Source organism: Anomalospiza imberbis, chromosome 6, assembly GCF_031753505.1.
Source record: "Anomalospiza imberbis isolate Cuckoo-Finch-1a 21T00152 chromosome 6, ASM3175350v1, whole genome shotgun sequence".
NCBI classification, from domain to species: Eukaryota; Metazoa; Chordata; class Aves; order Passeriformes; family Viduidae; genus Anomalospiza; species Anomalospiza imberbis.
Window position 1 is genome coordinate 17,624,432 of NC_089686.1, and position 14,930 is coordinate 17,639,361.

A 14,930-nucleotide genomic window follows, 5' to 3' on the forward strand; every position below is an offset into this window, starting at 1 on the left:
AAAGGGTTAACTAATCGTCATTAAAAATTACAGTTGACATTTTCTTCTCGGACGGCAGGGAGCTGGCGTGCCGCGGTCCCCAGTGGGAGCGGGGGGTGGCTTCCACGCACGGCTGAGAAGGGGCTGGGACTCTGCCAGCCCCAGGGGCTGCCGAGAGCCGGCGGCGGTGCGTCGGGGGAAAGGCAAGGGACGGAGATGTTCCCCGAAGGGGCAGTAAAAACAAAAACCCCCCTCAACTTGGGGAAGGGGGAGAAGACGCAGCCTCGCTTGAGAAGGGAAAAAAGAAAAAAAAAAAATTAAAAAAAGGAAATGTAAATCTAGAAAAGCCCCGCGACACGGCACAACGCGCGGTGGTGAAGCGTATTCCCGCCCGCCTGCCCGCTCGCTCGCCGCCACCTCTCGGTGGCCGGTCCCCGCTCGGTCCCCGCTGGGTCCCCGCGTCGCCCCCGCCGCCCGGGCCCCCCGCAGCCCGCCGGGCCCGCCCGGCCGCTGACGGCGCCGCCCTCGGCGCAGGCGCATCCGGGGCGCGGGGGGGCCGGAGCGGCGCCGCGCCCTCGCTCCGCGTCCCGGGCGGTGTCTCAGCGCAGCCATGTCTGGCGGCGCGGGGCGGCGAGGCGCGCTCGGGCGGCGGCGCCCTCTGTGAGGCGGCGGCGGCGGCGGCGGACGAGCGGCGGCGGCGGGCATCCATGTCGGCGGGCAGGGATTAGCGCGGCGGGCACCCAGCCGAGCGGAGGGGGCGGCTGGCCCATCGCCCCCTTCCCGCGGGGTCTCCGGCGGGAGCGAGCCGTACCCGGCTGGCGGGGGCGGGTGGACATGGCTGACCGGAGCGCGCCGAGCTGCCACCTGCGGCTGGAGTGGGTCTACGGCTACCGGGGTCATCAGTGCCGCAACAACCTCTACTACACGGCCGCCAAAGAGATCGTCTACTTCGTGGCGGGGGTCGGCGTGGTCTACAGCCCCCGGGAGCACCGGCAGAAATTCTACCTGGGGCACCAGGACGACATCATCAGGTACCGCTGGCGCCGCGCGTCCCCGGGCCGCATCCCGCCGCGGGCTCCGACCCGCTCCGGCCGTCCCGGCCCCACAGCCCGGCTCGTCCCCTGCTCGCTCCTCCCTTCCCCCTGGAGCGGGGCGCGAGTATCCCCCAGCCGCCGCCTGCCCCAGGTGCCGTCCCGGGCAGCGCCGGTGATGCGCGTCCCGCCGGTGCTGTGAGGATCCGGGGATCGCGCCGAAATACATCAAGGACAGTCAGCGCTTCCTCACCGCCCCCCCCGCCCGGGCTTCGCCGTGGGTAGAAACAGCCTGGAAATGGCTTTTAGCTGTCGGGTTTAATCAGGCGTGTTGTGTGTCCCCCGCTGCCGCCGGTGTGCGGTGCCGAAACTCGTACGGGCGCCTGTGCCCGGCGCGGCAGCCCGAGGGTCGCCGCTCCGTCCCCGGCCGCCCCTGAATGTCAGAGGGCGGGCGGGAGGAGAAGCATTAATCGCGTGTGTTCCCGGAGCACTTGGGCTGCGGAGGAGGTTAATCTGTAGCAGGTAGACCTTTGTCTGGTGTTTAAAAGGCGACGATTACATGGGGAATTAGTGGCCTGCCTATAACTCGCGCAACTTTAAGGGTAATCTTAAAAGAACAACCTTGAGAAGTTGAGGCTTCTTCTGTAGCTCAGTAGTTCACTTGGCAGGGAATGTTACCCTGGTGCTGAGTCCATTAAAAAAATTAATTACCAACTGATTTTGCAAAAGAAGTGTGCTGGTATGATTTCTTCTATGTCTTTCCAGTCCAAGGATGCTTTTGTAAGCCTAGTGGTGTTGTGAGAGCAGTGAGAGAATTTGAGGAGTATGAAGGGCACATGTAAGCCTGAGTCATCAATCTTTTCCCTTATAGTAGGTGTCATTGCCGATGGATTTTAAATTCTGATTTCCTTTGGTCTTCCTGATGGGGTAAGAGCTAGCAGTAGATACTTTTGTAGGTCTTTTGTATGTTTTACAGCACAGAATTTGTTTTTATGTTGCTTAGTGCTCCAAGGCATACCTCTGTATGTGTTACTCATGAGTAACAGGTACTGCCTGTAGAGAGCAGAATAGATGCTATGTCTTTCATTTAAGCTTTTAGACACACTAGAAAACTTGGTCATAATGGCCACTTTTTTCCTTTGTTTAAGTCTTTTGGAAGGAATTTAAATAGCTCGTAAATATGACTGTGAATGTTCCTAAGAAGGGTGTCACTTCTGTAGTATGTTTCTCCATGCTGCTAAATATGTGAAGAAAATGTACTCAATGTACCACAGCAGAGTGTTGTACTAGGGGTGTTGGGTCAGGAGTTTGAATCGCTATTATTTGCACTGCTTAATGTTTTAACATTCTCACTTTAATCCAGGAAAAACTGTTTTCTTAAGGACTGCTGGCCACCTGTGATGTCAGGTGCTGCGGGAAATCCAGATCTGCACCTTGCTATTGTGCTAAGGAAGCCGCGGCTCGCTGCTCGTTCTAAGGTCGCGGCAGTGTAATATTACACATTTAATACCATATATTCATGAGTGCTTCCAAATGACACTGGTTGTTTCAGGAGCACTTCTTGTAGCATAAGAATTAAATGGTTGGAGCTACAACCATTTGTTTCCATGTGGTAACAGTTTCTTGCTCAGTCTGTCTCAGTTTCAGTACAGTGTGCTACATTTGGCTAAAATGTGACAGAATTGTTTCAACTAGTACTAAACAAAAAAACCCGCACAAAAACCAACAAACAAACAAGCAAAAAATCTGCTATAAGTCACTTAACTGGAGAGAAAGAGTGTGTCTGGTTTGTGTATGTACTTTGGCCCATTCAAATATAGCAGTTTCTCCTACTCTGAATTGCATTGATGCGAGAATATAATTCTAAGTATGATAAGTATGCAGTTAGAATTTTGCATGGTTCTTAAATGCAAAAGCTATACAGAAATATTAGTATGCTTGAAGAAGAATGCTTGATTTAAAAGCAGCATGCCTATTTCTAATAGTATGATTAATCTTGCATTGATAAGTCTTTCACTTGCTACTTTCTCTAAAATGCAGTGTGGTACCATTTAAATGCCATCTCTCAGTTTTGCTGATTAAACTTGAGTATCTAAACATATCAGTTCTTAATATTTAAAGGAGACGTAGAAAGGTCAAATATTTAAAACAAACAAACAAACAAAAAAACAACAACAAAACCCAAAACCCAAAAAGTAGGTGCAAAAATGGAATTATATAATATAGTTATCAGTGTTACTAAATTTTCTCTTTGAAGATAAGCTCAACTGTTGTATTGGAAAATAATTAATATATTTTGTGCTCTAACAGTCTCAGCAAGTACTGTCTGAATGCTGAGATATTTGGGATTTTTTAGTGAAAGCAACGGGAAGATTAAGTGTCTTTTTACAAGTATGGGATCTAATTTGTGAAAGCAGTTCTGGAGTCTGAAAATCTTATGTACTTAAAGAATCAAATTTTCATGAGCCTAGCTCCATAGCTACAAGGACTAAGCATAAATATTTCTCACTACATGGTGATATTATTAGTACTCTTCATTATGAGAACTTTTATATTGTTAACATTCTTTGGATGACATTGTAATTGTAAACATCAGTCAGGAGAGGAACTGCAGTTCTTAAGTCACAGACCATTTCTTTAGTAGTAGAAAACAGTATTGGAGTAATGGACAGTCATAGGACATTTTCCATTGGAAATTTCTAACACTAGCAGTTAGTTTTGGTTCTGCTTTGAAGTTTTGCCTGCTTTTGTTAAATGAAACTCTGTAAGCCTGCTGTAAGATTTTTTTAATATGATTTAGGTATTTTAACATTATTTGTTTTCAGTATGAATGTCTAATCTTAATTTTAATCATGGTGTCCACACCCCAAACCCCTCAGCCTCAGTTAACTGTATAGTAAAAGTAAGAGAGCTCTCTTTCAGTGTTTTGTCCCTCCGATCTATTGAAAACTCTACTGGACTTGGAGAGGATAATTAGGATAAATTTCAAACATCTTTTATTAGTCTGTTTTGGTGGTTTTTTGTTTGTGGGGTTTTTTTTTGTGTGTTTTTTTGTGGTTTTGTGTTTCTTTTTTTTTTTTTTAATTTGAACGATCTCAGTAGTAATCCATTTTTAAAAGGACTTTTCTTGCTTGCTGGTGAGCGTTCGCTTTTTTATGTTTGTTTTTTGTTTGTTTGTTTGTTTGTTTTTTTAAATCTCTTCTGAAAATTATTTTCCAGAAATCACTCACTATTTTGGAGAATACAGTTACATGTTTTCAAATTTTCTTGTCTCCCATTTCTTGCTCATTTGCATATTTTTATGATTGAGGTCCAGGAATGTATGTAAACACTTGTGGAAAGTATCAGATGCAGAAATGCTTTGGAAATTTGCATCTTTTGGGAGTGCAGTTAACTGAGTTTCTTATATTTTCAGCAGTAAATAATGAGAAAAATCTTGTACATGATATCTCAGGTGACTTGCTTTGATCTATTGCCAGCAGCACAAATTGGATGTCTGCTGTGTTTGTGGAAGATAAGTTCCCCTGTCCAACCTTGGCTGTGTATGTGCAGGAGATATTAATACTGAATGAAAAGTTATTCCTATAAAGCTACTGGTTTCAAGTGTGTGTTCTCTAGGATTTAATGCATCACCAAACTTAGCTTGTGATCTGTAGAATGGTTTGCTTTCTGGTAGCTGAGGGAGGAACAGTATCTTGGTGTGTTCAGGTTAGATCTTAACTTTGTTCTTTCCATAATTGTATTGGTTTAGCGGATCATAGGGTTTTTAATGTTGGCTGATCTTCCCGTTTCAGAGACACCTTAGGGGGATTGTATTTAAATCTGATCTGAATCAAGATTTCAGAAGATGCCCCCTCAGAATATTAACTTGTACTGTAAAACTCATGCTCACGTTGAGGCTCCTTATTTGTCTGGGCTAGGTAAAGCATATTTATGTATTTTATTTTTTTGATATGAGAAGATTGGAAACCCTGAACTTATCCACCCTTTTAAATGGCTGTCTACTGGCAAAAGCCTTTGATGTCACTAGGACAATTCTCTATGCTGATGTGCTATAAGGAGACCACTGATATGCTCCAAGGTGGCTTACAGAATAATTTTTCCTTTTGATGCTTTTTTTCCCTTCCTTCCCTTCCTTCCCCTGTACTTCTAGCCCCATGATATTTTTTGGCTTCAAAGTACTGGAATTTTACTGGGAATTAACTTTTCATCTGACATTGATGATGCTTTTGAAAAATAAAATCAAAACATAAGGTTAAGCCAGTGCATCTTTTTGAGAGCTTTCATAGATTTGGGAAAACTTTATATTTTGCTTTCCATGATGTCTGTTCTTGACTTCAAACTTTAGCACTTATTTGTTATTCTCCTTTGGCACCATTACCTTTATACTGCACAAAACAACCACACAACTGTGCCAGTCACAGGAAGAAGAAGAATTATGTTTCTCTGTCAGAAGGAAACAAATGAGGAAGAGTTGTTATCTCTGTCCCACTTTTTTTTTATATCCATTATGTGAGCTAGCTGGCAAATAATAGTGCTTTTGTATGTTCTTCCTAGAACTTTCACTGTGACTACTTGATTAAGATGTTTGTGGTACATTTAGGTTTTATTGCTTAAGGTAGTAGCTGGCACATTTTATGCTAGTAAGAACTCTTGAATCTCTGCTGATAATGGCATTTATGGCTCTGCTGTTGAACAACTCTAGGCTGTGTCTAAGAAGTTAATTTCCCTTGTCTGAAGTCTGTATATTTTTCCTTGTCTTGGACTGATTTGGGGGAAAAAATCATGCATCATCTGCCCAAGGACTCATGCAGCGTTCTGCTTTTAGGGCAAACATAATTAAAAAAATTATTCAGAAAACATTGAAATTCTTTACTATTAGGTGCTCTAGTACCAGAAACCAACCATTACCATGCTACAAAGACAGAGGAGAAATGAATGGTTGTACTTTCTGTTTAGTTAAAACTTGGTCCTTTTCCACCTTTGTGCCCCTCTGTATCCAAGACTGTAGAGAGGTAAATTGCATGTTTACAGACAGCAGAGGTATATGCAAGACGGGTAGAAAAAATGGCAAAGCATTTGTCTCTATTCTCACAGAGACACGGTTTGGCTGTTTCCATCAAAATAATTTGCTTGTCTAAATCATGGCTTTTCTTAAGACAATTTTTCTTGTTGCTGTGAACTTTAGGAATTACCTGAACTTTGTTTCCCAATGAATAAAAATAAGCAGCCAAACCTCTGGCCACTAAACTGTGATCTTTTCAGGTGCTTTATTTAAGACTGTCATCTTTTTATATTTCAAATTTCAACTTAGTCTCCTGCCTGAGATACTATGATTTTGTTCCTGTATTCCAAGGCAAAATAAGGCATCTTAGTGTCAGCATTTCTTAGGTTCTAGTGAAAATCAAAACCACTAAAATCATCTCTGCTCTCTGGTGTTGGTGCTGTGTGCCAACTCTGTTTTAGCTATTTATTGTCACACTCTGAGTGTTAGTCTGACTATCAACATCTAAGAAATTGTTGGACTCTGTCAGCTGCTTTCTAAGACTGCTCCTAGATAGTGCTCTCTGGGAGGCAGGTCCAGCCTTCCTCTGTGTGGCTGTCAGCTGTGGAATTTCTGCAAGCAGAAATTCTAGCAGTGCAGTGATTAGACACATCCTAGTTTTGAATGGCAACAGATCTTTTCCTCACCCTCTCTTTTCATGAACTATGCGTTGTTATGACTTTGGATGACCTGCTGTTGGACTTTTTTAGTAAAGATGCTGAGTATTTCTACCACCTCATTGTATCATTTTACCTCTCTTTGATCCCTTTTCATAAGATTCTAGTAATCAAAAAAAAAAAAATGAACAAAAGAGAGTATTTTCTCAGAAAAAGAGTCAAACAGGTTTCACAAGAATGTAGAGGGAAGTTATTTTCTTTCCATGTTTTGTGTTCCCCCAGTAGTCTGACACCTTAAGTGTTCTCAAAAAACTTCAACAAACATTTGAAACAATTGAATGTTAGTGTATCTGCTGTCAAGTTTATTGTCATGTTCTTGTCTGGAATAAATGGCGTATGTTCCTTACCTATCTCCAAATGACAGTCAAGCACAAATGTTAAGGAGTGGATACCAAGCACAGCTACAGAATTTTGTCAGGTGAAATTCTATTAATTGGTTTGGCAGCAGATCTATGAATTTTCACTAGGAATTTAATGATTAGTTGTGTATTTTGGATTTCAGGGACTGTAATGGAATGAATACTAGGTTGCCACATAAGGAAAAATTTCTAATTACCATGTGCAATCTCTTGTGTCTTTTAAATTATGAATGTGACAGAGGAAAAAAAGCTTAAGCATGTTCTCGTGAGGAATTCTTTGTATGCACTTGAATTCTATACAGTCCATGTCTTTCTTTGTAGAAAACAACAACTCTGTTGTTTATTTATTTGCAGATAGGTAATCTCCCAAACTATTTCAATAATTATAGCCATCAAAGAAGGCCAGTCATCCCCCATTGTAGCCTCTAATAACTGGAGGAAAACAGGAGTAAAATCCATTTCATAGTTATGCTTCAAATGTGAAATGGATCATGCATAGAAACACCTCAAAACGTAGCTTGTCTAATACTTAGGAAACATACAAGGTGCATACAGCCTGGATTATTAGGTATGGTGTTAGGAAACCAGTCCTTGTTCTTAAGTGCCAAGGAAGGTCCTTGGTAGGAGCATTTCCCCTTGACTCAGCTGGTGAGGCTGCTGTGGAGTACTGTGTGCAGTTCTGGGCTCCTCAGGACAAGAGACATGAGGAACTCCTAAAGAGAGTCCACTGAAGGGCCACAAAGATGATTAAGAATCTTGACCAACTCTCCTGCTGAGAGGCTGAGAAAGCTGGGACCATTTGGCCCAGAGAGGAGAAGGCTCAGAGTGCATCTGATCAATGTATATAATAAATAGATGAAGCAAAAGTGTGAAGAAGATAGATGGATCCAAGCTCTTCTCAGTGGTGCTCAGTGACAAATAAAGTGACTTTCTGACCAAAAATAAAACCTGTAGGCCCATGCTGAACAGTAGGAGATTCCAGAATTGGTGGTTCAGTTTGAAAGCTTCAGTGTTTTGACTACAAACATTATTTATTACTTTCTTCCCACGTGCAAATTCAAATAAAAATAATTTTATGTAAATCTAGTTAAGGAAATAATTTTTTTTAAAAATTATTTTTTCTTGACGATAATTAGATATTAACTATAGATCATGGGGTTTTGGTATGCAATAGAATGTTTACTGTGAAAAGAAATACCTTTAATAGTATTTTCTGTAACAAAGAGTGGGCTTTGGGTTGTGTGCTGGTAGGTTCCTGCTGAAACATGGCACCTGGGGTTCATTCTGCATTTGGGCTTGATGAGGAAACCACATTCTTGCTTCAAAGGATGAAAGCAATGTAATGCTGAAGCCATGTGATGTACCATTCTGAGAGGTGAAATACAGGCACCAAATCACTTGAGCAAGTTAAATTACCAGCTATTGTACTTTGTTAATAAGCCATTAAGGCTTTTTTTTTTCTGATTATATTTTTAGGAAATTATTTCTTTTTCCCCAGAAAGTTTGTATTTCCAGCTGAAAAATCACATATTCTCCTTAGCTTATTCTTTGGACTTATGTGATGTCATTTTTTTAATTCTTTTTTTTTTTTTTTTTTTTTTTTGGTTTATACTAAAGATAAATCAATTAACTCACTTTACCATCTCCAGATAATATTTTTGAGTGTACTCAGTTTATTTCCCTCCATGAAAGAAGTCATGATTTAAAACCTAAATTATGTCATAATTAAACTAAGCAGTCCTCCTGTAAGCCTCCAGCTCCAGTATCTTTTGTCTGTCAGTCAAAATGGCATTTCATAGGGCAGAAGCAATTGCTAGGACAAGGTGAGATAATTACCCTGCTGACCCTTTTATACTGTGGTTCATAAGGGCAAAGTCCCAGTTAAGCTCTTTCCAGCTTTTCATGCCAAGTGATCTCAAATTGTCAAATGTTTAAAAGTCTGAAGGGAAGATTTGGGTGCATATCTGCCCTTCATATCCTTCCCCATATCTATCAAAGATCAGGGGGAGAGATGAAAGACAATGATGTACCTTCTCCCTCAGGAAAACCAACTTTTCTTGATAGTTGTAGACATGTTCTGGAAAATGTTATACTGTCTGAAAGATGTTTTTTTGATTTTGTGTTGACAGGTCATTTTTTTTTTTTTTTACCTAGAGGTTTGTACATCATCTTTTAAAAGAAAAATTTTATCGGATTTGGTTTGATAAAATGAAAATATTTTAGGAATACTGAATAAAAACTTGCCTGGATTCAGTTTGAAGTGAGACTAGAATAAGCCTGTTGTTTAATACACCTGCATGCCTTTGAGAACTTTATTTTTCCTAATAAAAACAACATGAATAGAAATACCAAAAATATCCAAACAGAACTGAACATTTAGAACATACTAGAAGTTTATTAAAGTAGATCAAGACAGCAAGGAGTTAGGCTTAGGAGCTTGCTTTCATGCATTGTGCTTTTCATAGCCAGCAGTCACATCACCTTCTGATCTGATTCTGTCAGTGCACACAGGCAAGGTCAGGCCAGGTCAATACCTAAACAGGAAAATGTCTTGGTGCTGTAAAAAATGCTTTGCTTGATTTGGTAGTTTGGTCTTTTTCTCAGAACTATTGCAGCAAGATGAGGCTGTAGGACAATGTCTGAGAAGAACATGAAATGTAACCAAAAGCTTAATAATGTTTGATTCCTAAAAACTTTGAAATATTTCTGCACAAATGTTGAGGTCTGCCCTAACCTTTTTGTTTTTCCAGACTGCAGTCAAAGAAGTTATATTTCTGCTTACCTATGTTTTCAGTGGCTCTATATGTTAGTCATTCTCTTGATATAGGAAGGAAAGTAGGTTATGTTCCAGGTTGATTTTTAAACAGCATTATAGAGTTAACTGTGTTTGCAGTGTTATTATGGTAGTGATAGGCAGTAACTTCACATGTTTCAATAATTTTGAACTGTTGATTTTTTGATCCCCCTCTAATTTTTTTAGATTGAAAACCGTAGTGTATATGTTATGTATGACATATCTAAAATTAGTTTAGCTTTTACTGTAATTAATAACACAAGCATTGTAGCATTTTTTAAGAAAGATGTGTGCTTGAAAAAGAACCTGAAATAATTACAAAAATATGTTTCTAGTTTTATGTCATCTACATTTTGTGGTTTTTGAAGTTTTATCTGACACTGACTTTAAGCTAAAAAATCCAAAGAATTTAGTCTTACCTTTTATAATATCTCAAGGGTTTTTTTTTTGCTTCAAGATGTAGTTTACCTAGTTTTTCAAAATATTGTTACACAACTTACAAAGTTGTATTTGTGGCTTAGGACAGCACTTTTATTTAGCATCAACAGCTTCAAAGGAAAAAATAATTATTCATAGAAGTGGCAAAGGTGTCTAATCTGTACTGATAAAGATTAGTCATAAGCTGACATTAAAATTTAGATTTGTTAAGATAAATTATAATGCTGTTATCTTATGATTAAAGAAATTGGTTTATTCACAATATATTTTTTTGACTTGACATAAACTATTGGTTTTGCTATACTCACATGGTAAGCAAAGCTACTGGGCACTTGAAATACCTTGAAAAGAAAAACAAAGCTGTAATTTTCCCTAAACTTAGGTAGCAGAGTGTGAAAGCTCCCATAACCATCTTAATAATTTGGTTGAATATTTGACCTAGATAATGTTGAATGGTCTCTTCAAAATACATGTAGTGAAGATATTTTGCCCAATGAGATTCTGGTGTGTCATCTGGTGTGGTATGAATTTCCCCTGGTGTAACAGTGAAGGACCTTACAGCATGTTATAGATGCAGACAAATCACCTTCATTAGGGCACAGATTGCTCTGGTTACTCCACTGGCTACAAAAGACTTCCACTTCTACGAGAAATACCCAGTATCATTATTTGCATTGCTATTAGCTATTACATAGTAATAGTAATAGCTGGTAGCTATTACCATAGTAATAGACTTTGAAAATGCAGTGCTTGATTTGCACAAAAAAGGTCAGAATCAGCCAAGATTGCCTTAACTCTGGGTAGCAAAAGCTATGATTGAATTTTTAAGCCAGTTTTATGATGCCTATCTTTTATATTGCAAAAGATAGAAACCACAAAGAATTCCAGTGTGTGCCCCATCTGATAACACCACTACTACTCTGCATTTAAAGCAAGATGTCTTTGTGAGACCACTTCAGTTAGAAAAGCAGTGTTCCTTGTTATTTTACCTAGCTGCATTATTAAATCTCCAAATACTGTATCTTTTCTTCAGAGTAGCTGTCCTCATCCTAGTTGCAAAAGACTTTCCTTTAACTGGGAATTGTCATTACTGTTGAGAGGCTTCCTGCTGGACTCCTTTTCTTTTGAATAAGTTCTGTAAGATGGTGCCTGATGCTTATTCTTCTATGAAAGCCCTGGGTATTGTGATATTACTTCAGAAAATACAGTGAACAATCCTTCCAACCATTTTTCATAGGTTTCTAATTCATTTCACTGCTTGATCTTCCAAGTTTTTTCAGAGGAATTCCTCTGTAGTGCCTATTGCTTTGGGCTGCAGACAGGATGCAAAGGTCAGTTTGATTATTTTGCTTTAAAACTACGTGCCATTTTAGCAAAAAAACCCCAAAATTCCATAAAAATCCCCCAAAATCCATCCCAAAACAAAATCTTGTAGTCTAACAGCAACGTCCAACTTCTAATTGTTCTAATATTCATGGGGCCGTCTTTGATAAATATTTTTGGAGGCTCCTTTTTTGGGGTTTGAATTCAAGAATTCAGAGAAATATGTCCACAGAGTGAGTGGCATAACTGGAGAAAATAATGTCAGTGTGAACAAAATGATCAGCTCTAGAGGTACCTGCAGTAATGCTTCCACTGATGGTTTAGCCACATTGGTGACAGATTAGGGAAATCTTTCATTTGCCTTTTACACTCTGTTGACTATTGGAAGTATTACACCTTAAACTTCCTTTGGCTTCATATGAAATATATTGGTAAGATATTTGGCATAAAATTACATGTAAATAAAATGCTTGATTTAGTCGTGGTGGTAAGAGGTCTCCATTTTATCAAGACAGCTTGCATATAGAATGAGTGGATTAATTCTATGTTTTGGTTAGCTGACAACACTATAAACCTTCTCCTGACCTTTAGAACTGTGCTAATCCCTGTTCCTTGCTTATAATCCTTCTACAAGAGCAAGCAAGGTGAATGATGCTTTATCTTAGATCAAGACAAGGCATCTGACAGCATTTGGAAATTGCCTGAAGATTTATTGTGGAGAGCATGACATTTTAAGTGAAAAAGCCTTCTGGAGTACTTGAGGAAATAAAATAAATATTTGAAGAACTGGTAAATGTTTGATTTGGGTTTTTTTGAGATCAAGGTTGCACTTAAGATGATATTTGTGTTTTTTAGTTACAGGTTCCTCTTTTGCATACTGTTTTTTCAATTGCTGTTTCTTCTGTCATACAAATTAATACAGCAAAAATGAATAGCCTTTGAAACATTATTCAGTAATAATTTATAAATAGTCATGATATTGTCTTTTGCGGGTTACAGCATACGCTTATGAGTATTACATTATGTTACACTCCTCATTAGGATTAGTCAACTGGATCAGTAATCTTGAGATAAACATAATTTTTAAGCAGAAGATTTGTATTTTCTTGAGAGTTACATGTGAATGCTCTTTATCCATCTTCTCCTTTTTATTGGTTATCAGTGATTAAGTTTGTGAGCCCACACAGGTGACATCTTTCATTGCCTACCAAGCTACATGTTGACTTCTGAGTCCCTTTAATATTCTCTAGTTTTCCTATGCTTCTTTCCTGTTTTATTTGTGGTTCTGATACATGTGGGGATTTTGTTTGTTTCAGGAGAAGGTCTTTGTGTGAATACTTTTGTGGCCTCTATAGCATATTTATAGATTTTTCTAAACAATAGTTCAGATGTTGTCCCTGTTTTTAAGTGGTATCCTGGTTCCTTTCACTTTTCTGGGTGCAAAGTTAGATACTGGGATGGTCAATTTGCGACAAGCCTTAGAGATATCCTTGACTTTTTTCTGTAGGAAAACACCTCTGTCAAACACCTGCAGAACATCTGTGGGCCTGATAAACTCAAGAATTCCTGAAGAAATCTAGTGTATCTGCAGTGTCCAGGGCTGGGAAGATAATGTTTTCTTCTGCTCTAAACCTTCTTTGGTTGGTAATGAAGTACAGTCAACTGAAGCACAGAATGAATGTTGTGCTTATCTCAGCTTTTTTCAATAGCAGCTCTGCCACTGCCTTCTTCCCACCACTCCTTACATTAAGCCAACTGCTAATTTTGTCAGGATAATCTTTCTGTGTAAAAGAAGAACTTTTCAAAAATTGTCACTAGTTATTCTGTGACTCCACTCAAATATTCAGATGATAAGTTCTTGCACATTGAGATATTTTCATTAATATTTCATTATCTCCCATAGGAGAAAAGACTGAATTGCTGTTTAATATACTTGTTCAGAAATATGAAAGAAAATGGTACATGATCTGATTTTTGTTTTATGTGTGATACTAGAAGATCTAGTATAAATTTTAAAAGTAATAGATGTAATAGATAATTTAAAAGTAAGGTTAATCTTAGTGGTTAAAAACTGTTCTAAATCTTGTAGAGAAGAAGCAAATAGTAATGACTGGGTAAAGGGATGTTCAAAGAGTTTTAGTAGTAGTGAAAGATTTAGAAACAAGAAAATTTTGTATGTCAAGCAAGTTTATTTAGTTAACGTATGGTCAGAAGCATCCAAAACAGCCTTCCTTTGAAAAGTAACTTTTGAAATGGTCTTGGCTAAAAAATTTGGAGTAAATTCTTCTTTGACCTTAAATAATTTATTCTTTAGATTTCTAACTCAGCAATGGAATGAGTCTTTGTGCACTGAAAAATGAGTAATTTTAAATGTGATAAGAAGTTGTGCCATTTAGTTTCCCTTTCTAGGCTGTATTTCATGACAAAATTTATTTGAAATTAATTCTGTTCTTATTTTATAGACATGTTTGTCTCAGTTTCCCCATAATTAAGTGGCTATGGCATGATAATCTTTAGTAAAGTAGTTTGTTATCAACAGGCTAGAATGGGAAATAGATGTTTCCACTTTAATTTTAAACTTCATTGCTTTTTATATTTGTGATTATTTTGTAGGTTTGTTTGCTTTTCACCACATGTGTTCAGGAGCAAAGGACTGCTTTCTAACTTTGTGGCTAACAAATCCTAACCAAATCATTTACTAGTACTTCCTGATTTGTTAAAGGATCTCTTTTGGGTCATCAAATCTAGTGACCCAAAGGAGCTGAACAGCTGCACTGCCTCCTAAGTTACTGATTGCACTGTCTTCTCTCCACAGATCTTGCACTTTCTATTTCCTTTTCTCTCTCACCCTTTTTTTTTTTTTTTTTTGGCCTCTTGCTGCTAATTCTAGGGGAGTCATGTTTGATGCTTCATATGTAATAATGGTTTAAATAATTGGTCAAGTCTGTGCATTGTCTTGTAAGGAAAGAATGCAGTTGGATTTTTTTTAGGTGGGATTCTTACTTACCATCAGGGTCTAGTATGTCCCATTATTGTACCACCAGTTCTTTAATATGAATAGCTATTAAAGAATAACAGGACATTATCTTAGCAAATTTATCTCCAAATGAATCTGGAGTATATGATAGTTCTAACTTTGATGTGAGAAGATTTTTTTAGCTAGGAACACGTAAGTAATTTTGCTGTCTTCTTTTTCAAGGAGCATGTTAGAAAAGAATTTTGTTCCTCAGATTGTGAAAACCTGGTGATTAAATTGTCACAATCATGTAGAATTTGTGAAAATCC

At 38.9% G+C, this 14,930-nt stretch overlaps 1 protein-coding gene across 8 annotated transcripts in view; it reads left to right on the top strand.

Annotated features, from left to right (window-relative positions):
- Positions 1-532: 532 nt before the first annotated feature.
- The window catches only part of EML5 (EMAP like 5), a 96,436-nt gene continuing 82,038 nt past the window's right edge, over positions 533-14,930 (top strand). For 4 of the 8 annotated variants that reach the window (XM_068192656.1, XM_068192658.1, XM_068192657.1 and 1 more), the window contains exon 1: positions 535-1,010. In XM_068192656.1, the coding sequence (XP_068048757.1) occupies positions 814-1,010 (197 nt within the window). In that variant the 5' untranslated portion in view covers positions 535-813. Of the gene's footprint in view, positions 1,011-14,930 lie in introns of all 8 variants that reach the window. The other 4 variants (XR_010999867.1, XM_068192662.1, XM_068192661.1 and 1 more) reach the window with 2 other exon arrangements.